The sequence below is a fragment of the Caretta caretta genome, chromosome 6 (genome assembly GCF_965140235.1).
Source record: "Caretta caretta isolate rCarCar2 chromosome 6, rCarCar1.hap1, whole genome shotgun sequence".
Lineage (NCBI taxonomy): Eukaryota > Metazoa > Chordata > Testudines > Cheloniidae > Caretta > Caretta caretta.
The window spans coordinates 74,617,614-74,640,948 of record NC_134211.1 but is presented as its reverse complement, the minus strand read 5'-3'; the positions used below and the strand labels follow the sequence as shown (position 1 = coordinate 74,640,948).

Sequence of the window (23,335 nt, the reverse complement as noted above, 5' to 3'; positions counted from 1 at the left end):
AGAAACCTGAGTTGTGCTCATAGCTTTGACACCAACTAGCTCTCTGACTTTGTGCAAGTCACTTAACACCTCTGTGCCTCACATTCATCATCTGTACAATAAGGATAATGAGACTTGCCTTCTTTTCTAAGGCACACTGAGATTTATGCATCTATAGCATGATGTAAGTATTACTAGGATGAGACCCCCCAGATGTTGTGCCGCAATTGGTAGAATGGTAAAAAAAAAAGGGTTTTCTCTGTGTGTGTGCATGTGTACAAGGCTACAGATTTCATTTTAGTCTTTTTAGTGCTTGACATATCCTCTTTCTCCCTGAAAGGCATCATAGGTGCGAGGAAAGCATGTGAGACCAAGAAGCAGATGCTTCCAAGTTTTAAGCATGGTTCTGCCATAATCTCCCTCAGTGCTATTGGCCATGTCAGGTGAAATCTTGGCCCCACTGAAGTCAATGGCAAAACTCCCATAAGGAGCCAATATGGTCAGGATTTCACCCTCTCTCTTTGTTCACAATAAATATGCTTATTGCACAGATGAGGAACCTATGGAAAAAAGCGTTATTAAAAAATTTAAGGCTTCCCCCCATCCAGCATGTTTTGCCAAAAATGTTGAAATGTTATGGGCAATGCTGTTTGTATAGCACTTTACTAACCTATAATTTATAGGGCAGTTGAGAGGATGAATTAAAGTTTGTACAGTTTTTTTTCCAACATAACATGGGATATAATTACTCAAACAATTTCCATTTATTTGCTTAAAAGTAAAAATAATCGTACTAGACAAACTTCATCCCCGGTGTCAATCCAGCCTGGTCGATGGGGTTACAATGGGGAAGAATTTGGCCTCTCTTCCCACACTACAGCATTATATTTACATCACCCTAAAGTTTATTTTGTTTTAATCTGACAATAAATGAAGTGTTTAGTATTGTGGTGTATTTGGACTTGTTTTGTTAAAGGACCACATATATTGAGCTCTATCCTCCAGCCTTTATTCAGACAAAACTCCCTGGATGAAAATCCTGGCCCACTGGCAGTCAATGGTAAAAATTCCACAGGGACAAGATTTACTCCCTGAGTTCAGTGGGAATTTTGCCTGAGTTAGGAATAAAGAGTCGGGCCTTTGGTTTGAAACTGATTTTGTATTTGCTTATGAGAAGGAATTTGGTTCAAATGTGGAGTGAGCTCAGTCTTTGCTGTTCAGAGGCTTGGTATGAAGAACATGTCTAGGTCATGATCCTGATGCCTTTCTTCATGGGGATAATCTTTATTCACACGAGACTTGAAATTGAAGCAAACAAGACAACATGGTGTGGCTGGATTACTCACATGAACAGGAATTGCAGGCTTGAGGCTTTCAGGTATGTCTACACAGCCATTAAACACTGGTGGCCAGTTTGGGTCAGCTGACTCAAGCTTGCAGGGCTCGGGCTACAGGGCTAAAAATTGCTGTGTCGACATTCAGGCTCCAGCCCAAGCCCAAATGTCTACATTGCAAACCAGCCCTCAAACCCAAGTCAGCTGACCTGGGCCAGCTACAGGTGTTTAATTGGAGTGTAGACATACCCTTATTCCACTGTAGACGTACTGTTAGTCAGCAGAATATCTGAAATCAAAGCACCCCAAACCCTTCTCCCCCCATCCTATCCAGAACATTTATTACTGTCACAGCTACTGATGGCAGGAAGGAGAAGTGAAAATGCTTCTTCTTCTTCTTCTTTCTTTACTCCCTCCCTCCCTATTTTTTACCCTTCCATCTGGAGCCCTTCAGGACTTTTCTCCCTTCCTGTAGGCATCACAGCTTGTTAGCTTTGTTGATCGCTTCCCACCCCACCTGCCCTTCCCTTTCCCCACCCCCACGGCTTTATATCTCACACATTCTAATGTAATCCAAAATAGACTGTGCCCATCGGATATATGTTAAACTAATCAAGTGTTGGACTAGAATGTTACTTCAGCACTTCATGTCTCATTAACAGCATACAGTATTTCAAGATTATGTATCTGAAGTGTTAATGGACTGTAAAGATGTTTTTCATCCACTCTTTTAGTGTGTGTGCCTTTCTCAATGAACTCTATTGCTCAGGATATCACCTTCTTTTTATAGTAAACTCCTTCTGATACAGAGTCTTCACTTACCCAAGTCCTGGAGATCACAGTCTTATATGTCGCCAGACATCTAACTTTTCCAATGGAATGAAGACATCCTCCTGAACCTCTGCGGACACATCCGGCAAAAAACAGCACTGAAATGAGGCATACTTGATCCTTCAAAGTACAGATGTCATAACACAATAATTGCTCTGCCAAATTGCTCCAGCTACTCCCTCCACCATAGATACACCTACCACAGGGAAGACAGTTAAATGCTGGAATTTAATTTTGTGGCCCATGACACAAATAAGGACACATTCTTTTAGAATTTCTGCATGTCTATTGATTATGGCACCTTGCCCTCTTCCCCCACCTTACTGACTCATTCCGTGTGACTATTGCCAGCTGGAGGCAGAAGAGTTAAGGTTGCATTGCAGGAGTGGCGTATGTCTTAACTCTTCATTTCCTTGTCTTCAGAGTTTAAGTGTAGTCACTCCATATGTTCTGGAAGGACATGATGTACCAAAGGACAAGCTTCACTCTGTGGTAACAAAGTTTTTGGGCTGTTACATATTCACCTGAAAAACAAATGAATATGGTGGTTTATAAATTATATTTTCATATATGTCATCAAAAGACAGAAAACATCCCTAGTTGCTGCCATACACAAACCACTCGTTATTTTGTTAGCAATTGTTGAATTTTATTTGATTGCTTTAGTTTTTCCTCTTAAATTAGGGCCAGATTCACAGCCCTGCTGTGTGAAGTGAAGTCCTCGCTCTGGTGAACAGAACAGGCACAGCACAGAGTCCAGCAGCTCAAACTGACCCCACCACTCTCGTTCTGTTTACTTCACTCCTGACCTAGAGGAACTGTGTCTAGGAGCGAGAAGAGTCATTTGGTTTCTATGCATATTAGGCCAGAAGCTCAGCTGGTATAAATCAGTGTAGTTCCATTGAAGTAACTACAGCTAGGCCGATTTATTGCAGCAGAGGATTTGGCCCTCATCCGCCTTAGGTTTGTCTGCATAGGATTTTAATAAAGACACCAATTGTCTTGGCAACGATGATAAACTGAGTAGTGCTCAAAGTTAGCTGCAGCGGAGAGGGGTTGAGACCAAGCATACTTTTCCCTGCAGGGACAATTTTTCACTCTTTTACTAAAACAAAGGGGCAAAGTACCCCAGGGCAAAAAGAACGGAATAGGAATGTAAAGAAATGCAATTTTAAAGAGGCAAAGAGCGTAGTTAATTTGAGAGCTCAATCTGCTCTGCATTGCAGTGCCCATTTTTACTGCCCCATACGTTCACCCGCTTCTGTACTCCTCGGCACGGATCTGTACTACAGAAAAATGTGAGTGTCCCACTAGAGCTCTGGCTATACTACAGATTTTTACATTGGGCTTCCACTATTTCAACTGCTCTGGTGGTAGCAACATGGGGATCTCCAGTGTGGCAAAGGTACTGGTGATGTCTGGAAATTTTACCACCATGCCAGTTAAACCTGCAGACAGTAGTAAATACACCAGAGCCATGTCTTCACTAAGGCTCCCATCAGTGGAGCTGAACTGATCGCAGCAGTTAGGAGAATTTTTTTGCTACGATGCCCTACTATAGAGAGGGAGGAAAGTCTTCCAGGGTAGGTAAGATCTGAATTGCTGATGTTAAAAGGATAACTAGAACAAGCCCTGCCAAGTCTTCTTTGTTCAACGTAAAGAAACAAAAAATGGGCCTAAGCCATTTTTCTGGCGGGGCGGGTGAGGGGGCGGGGGGGAATGGGTTAGCTTTAATTCTATCTCTTTGGCCATGTTCAACAATCAGGCAACTACAGCAAGAAATAGTCACCATTTTTCTCCCAACACAACTTGACAATTTGCTTGTCTTTCAATGGTGTTTTCATGAACAACATCCAGGTGAGCAAGGTTTGACTTGCAGGACTGCTTCTCTAGCACCAGTATGCCACAAATACTAGCCTAACAGATAGCGCGAAAAAAGTTTTACATTGAAAGTGCTCTAGTAAGCATCTGAACACACTTTGGGGGTTGGATTGAGGAGAGGGGTCAGAGGCGGGTCAGAAACAGCAGGGAATATTAATCGATTCATACTTTCTAAGGCCAGAAGGTACCATTGCGATCATCTAGTCTGACCTCCTGTATAACCATGGGCCAGCTAATTTCCCCAAAATAATTCCTATAGATTAGCTTTGAGAAAAACACCCAATCTTGATTTTAAAATGGTCAGTGTTAGAGAATCCACCACGACCCTTGTAAGTTGTTCCAATGGTTAATTTATCTCATGGTTAAAAATTTATGCCTTATCTCCAGTTTGAATTTGTCTAGCTTCCACTTCCAGCCATTGGCTCGTGTTATACCTTTCTCTGTTAGATTGAAGAGCCTATTACTACAGATCTGATCCCCATATAGATACATCTACACTGTAATAAAGTCAGCCCTTAACCATCTCTTTGTTAAGCTACATAGATTGAGCTTGTTGAGTCTATCACTATGCAGCATGTTTTCTAATCCTTTAATCATTTTTGTGGCTCCTCTCTGAACTCTCTCCACTTTATCAAAATCCTTCTTGAACTGTGGGCACCAGAACTGGACACAGCATCCCAGCTGCAGTTGCACCAATGCCAAATGCAGAGGTGAAATAACTATTCTAGTCCTAATCAAGAGTCCCCTGCTTATGCATCCGAGGATCGCACTAGCTGTTTTGGCATGGGAGCTCATGTTCAGCTGATTAGCCACCATGACCCCCAAAGTGTTTTTCAGAGTCACAGCTTCCCAGGATACAGTCCCCATCCTGTATGTATGGCCTATAGTCTTTGTTCCTAGATGCACGCATTTATATTTAGCCATATTAAAATGCATATTGTTTGTTTGTGCCCAGTTAGTTAGATCGCTCTGAATCAGTGATCTGTCTTCTTCACCACTCTCCCCATTGTTAAGTCATCTGGAAGCTTTAACACTGATGATTTTATTACTAAGCAAGAAATTGAGGTGGTGTGGGGAAGTGCGAAGGGCAGAGTACAGCACCAGCTGGTCTACAGTTCAGGCCCATGCATACTCCGATCTGGTCATCTAACTGGGTGCTTGAGTGTAGTGGGACATTGCAAAGGGGAGATGATTGCTCTGTAAAAGATGCCCTCAAGCATCACTTGGGAAGGTGGCATCCAGAAGTGTGTGCTATGGTGTTGGCATATAGGCTCCACCCCAGCGAATCAAAGAAGGCCACCGATGGCCTCAATTGACAGCAAAGCAAGGACAGTAGTCAGACAGGGGAGTGGGGACCTCAGCAATCTGCAGAAGACTTGCAAGCAGCCACAGTGCCAGCATCAGCCATGAAAGGAGGCAGTAGTTGCAAGCAATAGTGAAGGAGGAGGATCTGAATGCTTCCTTTGACACTTTTCAGAGTAGCAGCCGTGTTAGTCTGTATTCGCAAAAAGAAAAGGAGTACTTGTGGCACCTTAGAGACTAACCAATTTATTTGAGCATAAGCTTTCGTGAGCTACAGCTCACTTCCTCGGACTGCTGTCAGCTGATGGGTGGCACTTAATCTGTGCACTTGGAAGACACATCAACTATTGTAGCATAGGGGAGGTGGGAGCCTTAGCAAGCTTCTCCCCAAAGCCCCTGGCTAGAGCCCAGGCACTGAAGCTGTTAATTAATTGAGAGAGCAACAATGTTAGGAATGCAAACACAATTACTTCATGTCACTGTGACAGGAAAAAAAGTGAATGTAAAATTTGCTCAACCACTAATAGATATGGCTTGTATCCTTCTCTCTCTCTCTCTCTCTCTCTCTCTCTCTCTCTCTCTCTCTCTTCATTAAGGGAAGGACCCTGGCTATTTTTAACTCTTGGATCCACACACAAAGCCAAACACTATGTTTTTTCTGTGCAAAAGTGAAAAGGAAAAACTGTAAAATTCTCTAAAAATTGCCCAGGTCTGTTTATCACAGCAAGGTCTCCCCTACAAGGCTAAACCTTCCCTCTAGTAATTGAGCTATGAACTCAGGTGGCCTATGTGTGCCCTCTGGCATGTATAGTTAATATGCGGTATGCTATCTAATTACAGGTTTCAGAGTAGCAGCCCTGTTAGTCAGTATTCGCAAAAAGAAAAGGAGTACTTGTGGCACCATAGAGACTAACAAATCTAATTACAGTTAGATGTAGTTGTACTTTTCATCTGCACTTTCATGGACTTTGTCTGGCATACTGAATAGGTACCTCATCTGAAACTGCAGAACCCCCACCACCCAAGGCTATTTATTGATAAATGCATATGCTCCAGCCTCGTGCTGTATGGGCAGAGCTGGACTTTCCCTGTAATGGTTGCTATGAGCTGGTCCAGTCTGCCGAGTTGCTGGTCACTAGAACTGAGAGCAGGGAGCCTGTCTTCCCTGTGCTCTCAGTAACCCACCTACTGTCACTTGGAGGAAGAAACCACCTGATTAAAATGTAGAGGGGATAAAAGCTGGACCAAGAGGGAGAGAAAGGAGCAGACTGGGCAAGCAGTCTGGCAAGTCTAGTTCTAGAGAAATTGGGACTGGCAGGAAGCCTGGATGGAAGGAGAAGGGAGGTGAGGCTGGGACTGGCAGCTGGTAGGAGGGAAGGTAGGTTGGAACTCTTTGGGCGGGGAACCTGGGAGCTGGGTGTGAGGGGAGGCTAGAAATAGTTGGGCAAGGAGACTGGGACTGGGAGCCAGTGAAGGAAATGGGGCTGAAATGGAGAACACTGAAATCAGAGAAGTAGTTGGGGGAGGGCAGGAAACAGGGACTGGACAGACAAGGAGACTGGAACTAGGAATCAGTGTAGTAAGAGCAGAGGTGTTAGGGAAGGGAGGCAGATCTGCCAAGGAACTGTGGTGCAGGGGGAGACTGCCTGGGTAAAGAGACTGGGACACAGAGTCAAGGAACGAGGGAGGGAGTAGAGGGAGACTAAGATGTGATGAAAATGCTGATGGGGTGATTAGAACTCAGGGTCACTGGTTGGGAGGATAGAGACAGATTGGAAAAGGACCTGGGAGAGGGCATTGTAACTGGCTGGGCAAGGAGACTGGGAGTGGAGATGGGAAAAGACTAGGAGTGTGTGTGTGGGGGGGGGGGCAAGGAAACTGGGAGTGCGATCAGAAGCCTGAGGAGTGGAGATGGAACTAGGTAGACAAAGAGAATAGGTCTGGGACAAGGAACAGTGGTGAAGGGAAGATGCAGGAATGGAACAGGGGGATGGGGGTCAAGCTTGGGGTGAACAGGCAGAAGAATCTGTGGAGCACAGGTCTCTCCAGAGCCTGGAATGGAACCCAAGATTCTCGAGTCTCACCATTTCTCTGCTGTCAGCAAATAGCTGCAAAACCCAAACTGTTCCACTCCCTCTACCACTGGCATCCCTAGAAGATGACAACCTCCTACTGCTATCAGTTACTTGATTAACTCAAGGGACAGAGCTCTGTGCAGTAGATCTAAGGGTACCAACACTGCTGGTGAACCACGTGGGTATCAACGTGATAGAATCACTGTTTTTTTTTCAGATTGTTTTTGAAAGCACAGGAAATTACACACACACAAAACCCTATATTTAAAGGTTTCACAGTAGCAGACCTGTTAGTCTGTATCCGCAAAAAGAAAAGGAGTACTTGTGGCATCTTAGAGACTAACAAATTTATTTGAGCATAAGCTTTCATGAGCTACAGCTCACTTCATAATGCATCGGATGAAGTGAGCTGTAGCTCATGAAAGCTTATGCTCAAATAAATTTGTTAGTCTCAAAGGTGCTACAAGTACTCCTTTTCTTTTTGCCTATATTTAAAAACCCTTATTAAGGTTGCAGAATCAAGCACTCAGACGTTAGGAAATGGCAGAATTGAGGTTGCCTGTGAAACCTTACTTCAGCCCTGTTGTGTGTATGCATTGAGCTACACTTTTTAATTACATGTTCACATACTGGTTTTTCCCTCACCGGACCCTTGCCTCATTCAGGGCAAAGGCTGGTTCTGCATGGGGAATAAATCACGTTGTGTCTATGGGACCCTTAGCTCATTTTGCTAGGGAAGATGAAAGGCAGGCAGTAGTGAATGGGGCAGGGGATTGCCTCATGGTGAAGGAAAGTGACTGCTGCCCTGGAAAATTGAGCGTCTATCCCTCTGCTGCCACCCTCCCCTCCCCAATTCTGACATTTCCTAAAGTAATACAACCTCCTATTGCTATCAGTTACTTGATTAGCTCAAGGGACAGAGCTCTGTCTGAGGGAGAGTGTAAAATATGTGGAGAGAGAGCGAGAGCAAGAAAACCTTGTATTAGTGTGGGACTGTTCCAAACCCCATCGAAGTCACTCGGAGTCTGTCCATGGACTTCGGCGCATGCCACTTGTGATAGTGCCATTGAGTTTCTTGTTATTTTCACATACCCTGGCGTGCCAGTGGAAAAAGTTCGTGAGCAAAGAGTGCGAGGTTATGGTTTTGGCCGGACGAACCCCATTCTCTGGGAGCAGCAACTGTGCCAGATACTTATCCCTTTAATTAGTGGCCCAGAAGGTCAACTGGTATTTAAGAGATTGCGCCTGTTCTTAATGAACTTTCTCTCATAGTACTGTAGTTGTATAACCCTTGGTATTAACATGGCCAGCGAAGGGAAGAGAGCCTAGTTAAGAGTTGCGCTTAACTATCCTGATTACTTACGTACCCTAGGGAGGCTACAGATATTTGCTGATTTTTGACTTACTAAATAGTCCCCAACCTCTCTGTCTCGCTCTCTCTGACTCACCGTTTTAACCATATAAACATTTCGATTATTTGGATTGAAAAGGTGAGTCTCTTTCTCTGGTTTATGTATCTGTCCCCATCTCTCTCTCTCTCTTCAATGAAAACAAACATAAACTTGATAGACTATATGAGGGTAAACTTCGGTCAAGTTACCCTAAAAGGGAGTGGGGATCTTTTACATTTATTTGTGTATTAAAGAAAAAAAAAGGTACAAAGGGCTTGATCCTCAACTCATGAGACAAACAAAACTCCCGTCGGTTTTTGCCTGTAATAAGTATGAGCTAAACTTCAGCTTTTACCATGGTGTTTACGTTGAACCTTGTGTATCTACTATAATATAGGCGCGATATGGACATTTTGTCACTCTTCTGCGGGTTTTAAAAAAAATACTCGTTTCCTTGGGACTTCGGCTTGACCAGAGAATACACAGCTTTGGATTTTACATGCCACGGCAGACGTTCCCCCGCTGAAATGCTGTTTTAAAAGGGAACGCTTGATCACTAGTTTTATTAACATTTAGTTTCATTACAATCTGGAGACGTTGGACTCTTTCTTCTTTCCCGTGCAAAACCGCAGCACAGAATAACTGTAGACGCAAACATTGGCTGCTGACAGCTACCTCAATATTCAGACACACACACCTCTGGCTGTGGAAAGACAAGGAGGTGTCACGGCTCTTGCGGGGATGAAACCTTTCATTGATAAAGCTCTACTCGTGTGGGTATCGGATCGTGATTCACATGTTTTAATCGCCCCCCCCCCCCTTACCAATATTATTACCAAAGCTACATAACTCCGGGCATATTTGCTAAGGACAAACGTCAGAAATGGCACCGTATTGCAACTCTGAGACACAGAAATCTTGCTGGAGCCATCCCCTCCTAACTAGACCAGGTTAGAAACTAACAGCAAATGTTCTAATCTAGCGGATAGACCCCCCCCCCCAACGCTATCTGCTTTGTGTTATTGGAGAAGAGATCGTGTGTGCAAATCGCTTTCCACGCAGTTCCTGGCCCACTACACTATGAACGGAAGGGAGGATTTAATATTTAACTCTTCTTAAATATCGGACTTTAATGGAGGTGGAAAATCTGATTTTCTGTGCATTCCAAGAACAATTCCTTGGGGGTGACCTTTAGCACCAAGTCTGTTGAAAGAGGAAAGTAGCCGAGTGTTTATCTGGAGATGACTGAAAGCTTTCCCTGGTGGAAGTTTATGGAAGCGTTAAAGGGGGCGGATAACACGATCTTTGGAGGCGCTTGGCCAATGATCTGGAGGGGCTTGGAGAGCAGATCTCAGCTGGCAGACATTTAAATGGGAGACAGCTCGGCGCTGCTGCAATTTGTAATCAAGATCCGCGACTCCCTCTATATGGACTCACTGGCAGCTCCAGGCTCCTACCCCACTGCAGCCTCTCGCCGGCCAGCGAAGTAACCCACCCCAGGCAGGAGACCTGAGCAGAGCTAGAGAACTCACCGCTCAGACCACAGACCGCACAGGAGGGGGAGCAGCAACCAGAGCAGGTGAGTGGGGCGATTATTTCTTACCGATCGCTCTTTATACAGGCTTCTCCGGGGCATGAACACGGCCAGCTCTTTAGGAGACAAGAAGGTGATAACTTCGGTGCTAGCCCATCCCTGGTGTAAGGGGAGTTACGCCAGGGATACCTTTGGCCCAGGTGCTCTATTTCGCCACTATTCTGATTTTTGGTTTGATCCAGTCTCTCGCCCCTTCCCCCCCCAGTCGCTTTCCCTCTCTTTAACAGAAATAGTCCTTAATTAATTGCTGGCTTGCAAAACTCTTGAGGCCTTTGATTTCCCAAACAGCCCCTCCGAGGAATGACAGAGCCTCCCCCTTCTCCCACCCCCTCCCCAGCTCAGCTGCAGTGGAGCAGACAGAAAGGTATTTCCACTCGCAATACTGGAGATTAGGGCGCTATTATATTTATCTCCCTAGACAAACAGAGGGATTGCAAAAGCCCAATTAGCTCTGCCTGTCATCTCCGCCTACAGCATCATTCCCAGCAAATTGGATTCGGCGCCCACCAGACATGCAGCAAAATCCCAGCCCGGCATCTGCGAGGAGTGACTGAACACGAGGGAGGGGGGTTGGGGGGAAAGCATGGATCCTGGCTGGAGGCTCCCAGGTACCAGGGCTCCCCCCGCCCCGTGCTGCAGCCCCAGCCGCGATCCCAGGCGAGCCGGGCTCGGTCAGTTTCTAGGGCTCTGGAGGGATGGTCTCCATTGAACACTCCTCGATAAAAGATAAGTGTGTCTATTTCAAGGCTGGCCTGCCCTTCTCAGCCGGACTGGAAGCGATCCCAGGAGAGCCCTGCGGGGCAGATGCAGCCCGCAGAGGGGGTGTTTGCCTTAGCCCGTCTAGTGCAGCAGGAAGCTCCGGGTGCTGCAGGATTGAATAGCTCGCACCCAGAACCCTCCCGTAGCCCCAAAGGTGCCGGAAGACGCCTGCGGTCTCGCTGGCGCGACCCGTGTAGCTAGCGCGGAGCTGGAGCGTGGGCTGAGCGCGGCGGGCGGGGGAAGACACGCGGAATCCCTGTCCCGGTTCATTGCGTGTCCTCCCCCGCCAGCGGCTCTCCCCTGGGGCGGGCTCGGGGAGGGTGTTCGCCGCTCGGAAGCACCGCACGGTTCAAAGCTGGGATGCTGGGACCTGGAAATGCACCGACCCACTCGCTTGTCTTCTTTCCCTCCTAACCCCCTTTCGGATGCCCAGGGCATTTTGCTGCTGTTGTTGTTGCCCTGGCGACTTTCCTGTCTCTTTCGGGGAATGTGCCAGCTCGGGCACGTTAACACACAAGCACCCAGACCAGTCCCACCCGGGAGCTCCCAGATCTGTCCGTGGCCCTGCCTCAGTTTGCCAGTTCTCTGCGCGCTGGATCTAGCCCAGCGGCCCCCGTTAGCACCCCTCTGCGGGCCGCCGCGCTGATCCAAACCGAGCCCCGCGGAGGTTCCCGCGTGCAGAAAAGCCAGCGACCGCTCGGGCCCAGGTCCTGCTCCCGGCCCCCCCACCCCCGATCTGCTAGGGAAGCGCGGCTGCCTCCGGAGCGCAGGATCGGCTCCCCTGCCTGCCATCCCTGGCTTACGGCTGCCCGAGGACGCGCACTGGCCACTGGTCCCAGCTGAGCGCTCTTCCCGCTTCCCCCGCCGGCTTGGTGAGCCCACTGCCGTCCCTGCGCCTTTCCCGGCCCCCTGCGCCTCCTGCCAGACCCCGGCCGGGCTGATTGCCCAGCCGGCTCTGCAAGCCCTCCTAAAAGCGAGTCTCCTTGCGCGTAAAAATCCGCAGCGCGGAAGCCAGTCACCTGCCCCGCGCAGCCCCGGGGCTCCAAGGGCTGAGGCGCTTTCAAAGCCTCTCCCGGGAAGAGCCGCGAAGGAGCGGCCGGTCACAGCGCACAGCGCTGCCTTTCCGGCACTGCCCGAGCTCCGCGGCTCCAGCCTTCGCGCTTCTGCCCCGCTAGGGAAGGGGACACCCCGCGTGGGTCCCCACGCCTCTCCGCTAAGCAGGGCGCAGGGATGAGGCCCCTGTCCGCTGGTGACCCTTCTGTTTCCCCCGGGAGCGCTGCCCCTGCCCTGCGAGCATGTCTGCGGGAAGGGGCTGGCTTCGCCACGTCCCTGGTGCGATGTGTTTCCTTGGCGAGGTTTGTTCCTTCAGCGCAGTGTTTTTAATGGTTTATCCGTCCGCGCTGTGTGCATAGACGCGACGTACCCAGCCTGGTTCATCAGGGTCAGGCCTGATTTTAGAAAGATTATAGAGTAGAGGTGCAAATCTCCCTTCGAAACAACATGGGGAACTTTTGTAGGAGTGTCCTGCTTAGCCACTGGGCCTGATGTTAAAGTGGATCATTTAATTTGCAACAACCGGAGAGAACACAGCGAAAACGGACACCTTCAGTGCCGGGTGTATCACAAACATTTCTCCCATGGATCCCCCACCCCCCAATGATGTTGTGAGGAGGGAAGCTGACTGCGATCGGGGTTTTAGTAAATGACAATCAAGGCTCGGCTAGGACGCTAGGTACTATGGTGGTGGGGGCTTACACGTGTGGAAGACAGATGGATGGGACAGTGCGGCTTCTGGGGAAGCCGGAAAGCAAAGGGTGCCCTGCTGAAGGAAGCCTATAGCATCACTTCGTGTTTTGCATCTGAAAACGCTTATCTTTACATAAGACCCAGTTCTGGAAACAGGAGGACTTGTGGCACCTTAGAGACTAACAAATTTATTTGAGCATAAGCTTTCGTGAGCTACAGCGCACTTCATCGGATGTTCTGGAAATGCAACTAACACAGCGAGCCTCTTCCTGATAAAGTCCCCCCTCACCCAGCTACCATTGTGCACAGCGAGTCTTATTTTGTTAATCAACAATGTTCTCAATATGGATAAGATGCATATATACTGTTCTTAGATCTCCACTCCAATGGCAAGGAGATTTATAAATCAACGGGGAGCTCAACAATGTATGTGGCCATGCGGCCTGTTAGAATTTTTGGGGATTAGTTATATGCTTTGTGAGGCACTCAGAGCTCTGGGTGGCAGCTAATTCTTAGCCCCTGCTTCCTTTGGATTTTACATACTGATATTGGTAACTATAAGAGCAATCTCTGGCATTCCCTTCCATCTGGACTATAGGTTACTGAGAAGTATCCAAGCCACTGATGCTGTGTAGAAATAAGAAGTAGCACTCATGCTCAAATGTTTCTGGTTCTTGCTAGAGCTCAGACACTAACTGTGCTAGGATATTTGTTTTTGTCTCTGCTATGCAAGCCAGAATTGTGCAAGGCTTTCCTTAGCACCACGCCTTTGAATGTGTATTGCTGTCTACTGCCGCAAAACCACATCAGTAGTTTCAATGGATGTGGAGCAAAATTCCACTAGCCTCACTGAGAGGCATAATCTTATTGAAAACAATGGGACTACTCCCATGGGGAAGGCAAGTCTGGATGTGGCCCACGCACATACTCATGATACACAGCAGAGTTTTAGTCCTGATTTCTTATGGGACTGTAGTTTAATAGATCAAGGGAGGGATTTTCAAAGGCACTCAGTTTTATCATTAATTTCTGTATTATTCTCCATTTCCATTACAATCATTGACCGAAAAATAGATTGGCATTGTGTAGAGTGGTTTCCCTACAATCTTACTCACCAGGAGTTACTTGCCATTTTAGTGCATCTGAAATCCTACCAACCAGAGAAGTTGGTTTTGTTAGGCTAACCTTGGTAAATATTATCTCTCTTTGTGGATTGCCCCTTCCACTGCTTTTGCTGTACTTCAGACAGGTGCATTACTGAAACATTAAGCAAGGACATTACTATACTTCATATAATAAACTGTGAATACAAATATTTTGCGCCTTGGAGACACAGGAGGTGGTACAAACCTCCTTAATTTGCATAATAGCCAAGAAGTTGGGATCTGATTGTTTCCTTGGATACGGTATGAGGATCAGTCAGTAAATATATGTAATCACATTTTATCATAGGTGCTGGCACAAGAGGTACTGCCGCACCCCCTGGCTTGAAGTGGTTGCCATTATATACAGGGTTTGCAGTTTGGTTCAATAGCTCTCAGTACCCCAACTATAAAAATGATTCCAGCAGCCCTGCATCTTATGGAAATACAGTTTGGAAATTTCCCATAATATTCTCCCATTAGATTCAGTTAATGAAAGTTTACCATTGACTTCATTGGAGCCAGGATTTTACCCAACATTTTAAAGCAAGCTGCATTGTCATAATACTTCAGTACGATTCTAGTGTAGGAGTTCACAATGGAACTAAAGTGCCTTTAAATTTGACTGTTTGAGATCCTTAATCAATAGCAGAAAGCAAACATAAACTAAAAACTCACAAATACTTTTTAATAATGAAATGGAAGGGTTTTTATGTTTCTTCTAACTGATGCCATCACTAATTCATTAAACTCCTTGATCTTCTTGGGTGATTAGAGACTAGCCTCTAGAAAATTTAAAGCACCATATAAGTGTAAAATATAATTACTGTTGGACTGCAATCCTGCTCCCATTGAAGACAATACAAAGCCTCTGCTGGCTTTAGGATTGGACCTGTACAGATGAAAAGCAGAACTCTAAACTTGAGTCTTGGCAGTTAAGTAGAGGAGGAATTGATTTTGAGGAATTTTGCTAGTCATGTTAATGCTATTGGATCTTGATCCAGCTTCCATGGAAGTCAATGAGAGTTGGATTAGGCCTTCATATTTGTAGTTTGTAATTACTGAATTGTTAAGGAGATTTTTCAGTTCACGTTTCTGATTCTGCCAGTGTTTCTGTAATACCCAGAATGTCACGTACCTTGCTCTTGAACATTTTTCAGAAACTTGGCATTCAAGATGTATGGGCCTGAGCTCATGTGCACATAAGCTCCATTGTAGACAAGAAGGTAAAGTTATGGTATGCAAGGAAGCAGACCCTTTATTTAATGAGAGATTTTGTTTGATTGACCAAATTTCAATTATGAAACTATCTGGCTACCTTATTGCACAATGTCACTTGTAATTTATTGCTGTATTGAATTTTAAAGTTCTACAAAATTTAAGTTTGATAAGGCTCTGGTTCATAAAGGACTACATTGTTCCTATATCATGGGGCCATGCAGAGGAATAATCCCCTGCATGTGGGCATTATCTTGGGTCCAGGTCTTGTGTAGAATGTAGGAGCTACACTTTAGATATAACCCAGGTGGAGGAAGTGGGTGAGGCAAAGAGTGGGTGGAGTCATAGATCCACACACCCCAAGCAGAGATGGGTGGGTGCCCGGAGGGAAATAAATTGCACCCTTTCAAGGGCTGTAAGTGAAGTCCTTACTAAATAAGCAAGTCACAATCTCTCCCCGCACCCAGGCTACTCCTGTGATGGTGCAGTTTAAGGCACAATCTAGCTCCGAATGATCACATTCATTTTTATTATTCTGAATTGTTTTTTGAAGTTGCCAATACATTGAATTTTGAAAAATGTTTTCTCTGTGTCACTAATTTTCATTATGACTCAATCTACCTTTTAAATATGTACAACGTGTTTTCCATCTTTTGGGGGTGGAGGGGCGCAATCCTGCAAACAATTACTGCCTTACATTTCCTTAAGTTAAGTACAGCCTTTAATGCTTTTTGAATAAGGATGCTTTCTTGAACCTGGGCTGTAGTGCTTACCACTGATGGAAACAACTACACTTGGTAGTAATTGTTTTCAGGACTGGGCCCTATATGACAGACTGGAATAGCCATTCACAGGTTGCCATTCAGAGGGCCTTTTAAAAACGGGGGAAGAAGGGGAATGACACACAGATGACAAGTTTAAAAAACAAAAACGGTGCTTCGGCTTTTTAGGAATACGCACATTGGCAATAACCAATTGAACAATGGAACTCTAAACAAATACCTGAAGTTCCTTGTGCTGCCTAGGAACTAGCATGTGATTTTTTTCTGTTTTGTGCAATGACTATTACACCGGACCCTCTCTAGCACGCGGGATTTGGGATCCATGCGTGGTACCGCGTTAAAATGAATTGCAATTAAAGTAATTAAATTTGGGAGCCATGGCTGCGACCGCGTTATATGCAAATTCACCCTATATAGATGCGTGTTCTAGCAAGGGTACGGTGTATTTTTTTAAGGTTCTGGCACCATCCTGAGTAAATAACAAACACTTTAAAAATACTGTCTAATTATAGTGTGGACACAAATAGATGGGAACAGCCCTGGATGGAGTCATTCTGGTCTCCTGAGAAAATAAACAGTGTTTTATAACCAGTCTTCTTTTAAATTAGTTTAAAGACAAAATATGGAAACTAAATTCAAAAAGAAACCTGTTTGAATAACATTTTGGTTGTAATACAAACTGAAAAAAGGCAGGACGTGTTCAGTCCGAGCTGACACTTGAAATTATGTAGTGTTACCTTCAATTTGAATTTCCCAGGTTTTTTTGGTCATTGTTGTTGGTTTGTGTCAGAGCCGTAAGTTTATTAAAACTGCATGTCTTGTTCAGTATTTCATTTAGATATTAAAAGCAACCCTCCTACATTCTCCTGAGGATCAAGCAAGAATGCTAAGCTTGGTGTATATTTGTTGTATTTCAATCTATTTATGTATGAAGTTCTTTCAAACACAAGCACACCCTGATACGTTAATCTAAATCAATAAAGTGAATGCACTTACCTATTTTGCCTATCCCAATCTCTGGACACACTAACAATTTATTAAAAAACACTTAAAATAATATCTTGGGACCATAAGCAAGTCTAGATGTCATATAACATCTTCCCAAACCCAGGGACTCCTAACTCTACCTCTTTCATTCTTTCAATCAGGGACATCTGTGAACATCATAATGTAAATGTTTTGTGCAATTTTTGAAAGTATCAGGAACTAAGAAATTAACATGCATGTTTTATGGCAGTGATTCTCAATCTGTGTTCTCTAGATAGCTCTCATAATGTCTGACTGATTCTCTATCTGATCTGTTTCAGTCTCAGGCAGAACATGTGAAACAATCATCACAGGAGCGCTTCTGATCCAATATGGGGAGTGCTGAGCTCATGGATTGGAGGAAGGGAGGTGTGGCAGTTGCTTCACCTGGGACAGGTGGCAAAAAGGATCTGGTGCAAGTAAGGGTGGTATGCACACCTGATCCAGCCACTAGGAGAGGTTAGATAGAAAGGAGACCTTCAGAAGCTGGTAGAAGGGAGGGAAGATACCTATGCCATCAGACACAGGGAGGGCAGATAGGGCGTGACACATCATGACACTGAGTCACATCAATGCAATGTCCAGAGCTTAAAGTGGTCTGAAAAAAGTGTGTGGGGAGGGTCTTATCACCCCTACATCTTCCCATTCCCCATCCAAAATTAATTCTACCCTCAGCCCCCAAATCAGCTTCTACCAATTTTGCACATTCCAGCCTCACATCAGTTCTGTTCCCTTGCCCTCCATTAATTCTGCCCCCATATTTGTTCTGCTTCCCTTCCCTCCATCAGGTATACCACTCACACCCCATCTCACATCTGTTACTTCTGCAACTCCAGAGGTTTTTAACCCCTCTCCCCATTCCCAACTCACGTGTTGCAGGGAGGGCTAGGGGAGGTGGAGGAGCAGAGAGGAGCTATCCTGTTTCTTCCAAGGGGTAGGGGAAGGAGGGAACAGAGCTGCCCTGAGCTTCTGGGCTCTTTCTGCTCACCCCTCCTGTGAGAACAGCTTTGGCTCCTGGGGGAAGAGCTTGGCCTGCTTCCTGCAGCAGCCCTGATTGGCTGCTCTTCCTCAGGAGGCGGGCACGTGGGGAAAGCACCCAATCAGAGGGGGTTTACCCCCAGAAGGAATGAAACATGCACCCCCTCAGTGACCTGGCTTGAGTTTTAGAAATTTTATTTCCGAGGCCTGCAACCTGGGGCAACCAGTACACTTCCTCAAGTGTTGCAAACTGACCCAAATTAACCGGTATGAAGCCTCTCATACCATTGTGCAACGTGCCAAAGAGCCAGAAGAACCTTAGTTGCTTTTCATGTTACACTGGTCTCTCTTCTGAGTTACACCAACCTAGACTCCATTACACGCACCCCTCAGTGGGCCAAAGTCCAAGGCTTGTGTAATGGGTAAATATGGTGTAGGTTATATTCTGCTAAGCAAAGGGAGTTTAAGCAAGTGTAGCATTTCTGAACCTGGTTCTCCCCTCTTACGCCAGTGTAAACCAGGAATAACGCCATCAAAGGAAATGGAGTTACACCAGAGTGAAAATGGTGTGAGGAGAGAAGAGAATCAAGCCACTTAAAGTGGTGCAATGTACGTGGAGAGAGGAAGTGAAAGAAGATATACACTACACACAATTGTCAACTCCAACTGCATTTTTCACATAGCTGGAGTTGGGTAACTTAGGTCGACTTAGCCCCATAGTGTAGAGCTACCCTTAGACTCCCTCCAGACTGACCTAGAGACTTTTGAAATGGGATCACTCTATTTATAGCTCTCTGCAACTCCATTTAACACTACAGTGTCTCTCCAGCTATTAAAGGCTGGGTACCTCTCCTCTCTTATACACTTTTCTCTTAGACCAGAGGAAATATTGTACACTTGTCTTTTGCAGATTTCATATGAAATCCACAATTGTGTTTTGTTTCCTCACTGTCTCCTACCTAGGATGGTCCGCACAGTGTATGCTGTTGGTGGTCTGCTTCTTCTAGCTGGACTTCTGTTACCCACAGCAGAGGGGAAAAAGAAGAGTCGTGGGTCTCAGGGAGCCATCCCTCCTCCCGACAAGGATCAGCCCAATGATTCAGAGCAAACGCAGACAAAGCAGCAGCCAGGTTCAAGGCACCGAGATCGGGGAACTGGCACACCAATGCCTGCCGAAGAGGTGCTGGAGTCTAGCCAGGAAGCATTACACGTCACTGAACGCAAGTATCTTAAGAGGGATTGGTGTAAAACTCAGCCCCTCAAACAAACCATCCATGAAGAAGGCTGCAATAGTCATACTATTATCAACAGATTCTGCTATGGCCAGTGCAATTCTTTCTACATCCCAAGGCACGTCCGCAAAGAGGAAGGCTCTTTTCAGTCCTGTTCCTTCTGCAAACCTAAGAAGTTCACCACTATGACAGTTACACTCAATTGCCCTGAACTTCAGCCCCCTAGAAAGAAGAAGAGGATCACGCGAGTCAAGGAATGTCGGTGTATATCCATAGATTTGGACTAGACTCTGCAATATATTATTACACCAATGCTCCAGGCATAGGCAATCAGCATTGCCAGGTTAAATAAGAGTGAGTGACATAACTACCATACCTGCGTGGCTGGACATAACTGACAGGAACCAGAGTGAATCACCCAAAACATGGTGTGTGTGTGTGTGTGTGACTGCATATCTATACAGAAATATATGAATGTTCACTACACAGTAAAAACATTTAAAATCATGTGTGAAATATCACCAAAGGCCTATAAACACACCGGTTCAATATCACATCTATGAATTAGGACCCTTAGCGTACACTCACATTCTCCCTGCTTGCTGGGTTCAGTGCAGCTGTGCCTTTTGCTAATGTTTCACTGGAGACCATACTATTCACCTTCACAACATGAAAAGAAATATCAAATCAGAGGCATTCAGGAGCTTCCAAGCATGAATTTGATCCTAAATTTAAAATAACCAGTTTTAAAAGAGGTGCAGCCATAGGTGAAACCTCACTAAAAGCTACACTTGCATCAATAGTTTCTATTATGCCTTTCTTTTTAAAAAAATCCATGTTGCTGGGAGGACGGGGCGGGAACCAACAGGACACAGACGGAGAGAAAACATAACCCCAGGGAGCTAGAAGGAAAAAGAAGGCCAAGAGTTAGCAGGAAGGAGAGGAAAGGGAGAGGAGAGAGTAGGAGAAGGAAGGAGAGAAAAGATGAGAAAGACAAAGGAATAAGAGAAGACATTTTCTTCTGCTACTTTTTTGCTTTAATTTATAGACAAATCCATTTGTTATATAAAATGAAAAGGAATTACGAACAAGGAATTCATTTCTGAATTCTAATAACAGTCTAAATCAATTAAGATCCATTGTTATGTCACTAGATCCTCTTGATTTATTTATGGTCTTGTAATTCAGATATCCGCTGCTTTATATATTTATGTATGTGTCTGTACTGTACATGTAGTATGTATATATACAGTCGCTATCTACATATGTGGGTATATATGTGCACCCAGTGAGGTTATGTATTTTGTGTATCTGTACTTTCTCTCTCACACAATGTACCAATCACAAAAAAATCTCAGTATACAACATTGAGCACAAAATGACAGTAATTTAGCATATAAAGAGCAAAGCAAAAATTACAAGCATCGTGTGACTGCAAATGCAATAACCACACAAGAGACAAAAGACAGGGCATGCCTGACTAGTAAATATTGCATTGTTATTGTTATTTTAGCTCTGCCACAGGCATGCAGTCCGTTGAAAAAGAGATGCAGAGCCTTGTCAGCAATAATCTGCTTTTTATATCCTTTGCCACAGTGTTACATTTAAACAGGATTTGGACTAAGTAAAGAGAATTTCCTGAAAATTAAGGGCTAAATGCTCCCCTTCTGGAGAAAAAGCCATGGAAGGGGAACAGTAACTCCTACAACTCCATGTGCTTCTCCTGTGGGGTTATCCTGGCATTCTCCCCTTAGGGGAATGAGTTCTGGACCAGCCCGGGGCCATGGAAACCCTTAGGAAAGTCTTGCAGGAGACTCTATAGAGACCAGCACAGCTGTACAGAAGGCTGCCACTCCCCACTTCACCCTTTTCTTCGCTTCCCCACGCACTCAGCAGCCATGCTGCTGCTTTCGGCCTTCCCCAGCCCTATCTCACAGAGTGCTTCCACAAGCAGTAATTTCACAGTGTTTACCAGCCAGGTGAAGAAGGAAGGAAGCCACACAGAATGGCTGCTTTTGAGCACATCCCCAGCAATGAGTTTCAATCTGATCGCACATCAGTGGAAAGGCCTATTTCTGCCACTGCTGATGTCACTGGGATCAGGATTGGGCCATAAATCAGAAGTAACCCCAGTGAAGGTAGAAATTCCATTCTAAAGTTATCCTCATATAAAATCAGTGTGTGTGAGAGAATTATGCCCACTGGGCTGGTGTGGAGGGGCTTCTAGTCTAGGAGACAGCCGGCCATTGAGGTGCCTTTTCTCTTCTTCTGTATGCACAGGCCACAACTAGCCATACTTGGACAACTGTGCTTCCTCATATTCTATGCCTCACAACAGAGGGGAGTATAGGGCCCTAATTTAGGAGCAAGCTACAAAGTATTTTTGTCCATTTGGACGCCAAGAAAGACAATTATTCTATTATTATTATTATTATTACTACGTCAAAAAGGAAAATTCAGCATTGGCATATCACAGATACAGGATCTGTGCAGTCATTTATTTAAAAGCCACAGCTATTGCACAACGTGTCACAGTTATTGGTCAAATCCTACATTTCTGCGTTTAATATATTTTTAGTGTAAGATCCACAACATTGCCATCTGTAACACTAAGATTGCAAATCAGTGATTCATATTATTAAACTTTACACATTGGATCTGGCATCTACTGACTTTGCGGTTCTGACACGTTTCTTCATGGATTTTAAAAACTAAAATCTGGAGTTACAGGAGGTAAATTTCCACTGTGTGGAATGTGAATAGTTAGAAAGATATGGATATTTAATGTTGTTATTAATACAAAGCTTTTTTCATTGATATGAGGGTGGGGTTTGTTTTTCTTTAAATGACGTCTTCCGAGTTGGTGAAAACGAAAAATCATTCTGAAACCTGGCTGAAAGCTTTAAACTACTTATTGTTTCTGTTCAGTTAACAGATACACAGCTGGGGTGAATCCTGACCCCTCCCCATTGAAGTTAATGGCAAAACTCCTATTGACTTTAATAGGGCCATGATTTCACCCTAGGTTGCTAAGGACCATATCCTCAAAGATAACTCCTCATCGGAAGTTAGGCCTAAGTATCTTTGAGGATCTGGGCCTAAGTCCCTACACTCCGTAGCCAGCAGGCAAAGCTTTAGATGTTCCTGGCTCCTTTATTTAACATTCCTTAGAGGTTAACACTTTTTGAAGCAAAATTTGTGAAGCTTTTAAGATGTACATAAAGGAACAGTCAGTTATCTACGCAAAGATCACAAAGGAACCCCTTTAGGCAAAATCAAATGTAAATTTTATACAACAGACTTTTGTGAATTGCTAGTTACTGCTTGGGAGTAAAAAGGTTCTGCTGACTTACAATTATACAAGATATGTAATATCTACCACAATATGTATTTAAACGACTGCTTTAGTCTAACCTCCCCACCTGCAACTGACTATATAACCTAAGACTGCAGTGTTTTCATTCTCAGTCTCATGAAACAAATTTTGGTTTTAAAATGAAATTCTAATAATTTTGCAGCTGAATAGAATTGGACTCTCTCTCCCCCCACACCCAGCATTTTGTATGTCATTTTAACTATTATTAACAAATAAATAAAACATCTTCTTCAGTCCATGCCTATTGGTTTTCTTCGTTCCACTTCCCTAAGTTTCCAGCTTGCTCTGGGTCTGTTGTACTGATCTCTGACTTCTGTGGTTTCTTCTAATTAAAAAAGGCCTTAAATTCTGACAGTGAGACAAGCAATGGCACCATCATTCACCATGGCAACTTCAATAAGGTCTTTAAATGAGATCTGTCACTTCCCCACGCCCCTCAACAATTTATAGAAGGAAAATCTCCATCCTTATTCACACTTTTCCCCTTGTAAACTCTACAATGACAGCTCAAAACTGTAAATCAAACTTGAAATGCTGAGGCTTTAGAGATAGACGTGGGCCAGCCTCAGCACATTACTCCACTTTCAGGCCAGTGCTAACACCATTTATTGATTTCACCTCCAATTTTTTACAAAATATACTCAGTACTTTGTCAACATACCTACTTGCCAACACTTTAAAAACTCTGA

General features: G+C 44.8%; 1 protein-coding gene across 2 annotated transcripts; it reads left to right on the top strand.

Moving 5' to 3' along the window:
* Positions 1-9,833: 9,833 nt before the first annotated feature.
* Positions 9,834-22,884, top strand: GREM1 (gremlin 1, DAN family BMP antagonist). Of its 2 annotated transcripts, none has more exons than XM_048855164.2 (2): positions 9,834-10,372; positions 19,002-22,884. In XM_048855164.2, the coding sequence occupies exon 2, from the start codon at positions 19,003-19,005 to the stop codon at positions 19,555-19,557; it is 555 nt and encodes a 184-aa protein (XP_048711121.2). In that variant the 5' UTR covers positions 9,834-10,372; position 19,002; the 3' UTR covers positions 19,558-22,884. The 2 variants fall into 2 exon arrangements, with proteins under 2 accessions (XP_048711121.2, XP_048711122.2); XM_048855165.2 differs by lacking the exon at positions 9,834-10,372 and adding an exon at positions 17,345-17,479.
* The last annotated feature ends 451 nt before the right edge of the window (positions 22,885-23,335 follow it).

What these genes read in the sequence shown, in the direction of transcription:
- GREM1 (XM_048855164.2), top strand. Translation starts at nt 19,003, where the DNA reads ATGGTCCGCACAGTGTATGCTGTTGGTGGTCTGCTTCTTCTAGCTGGA.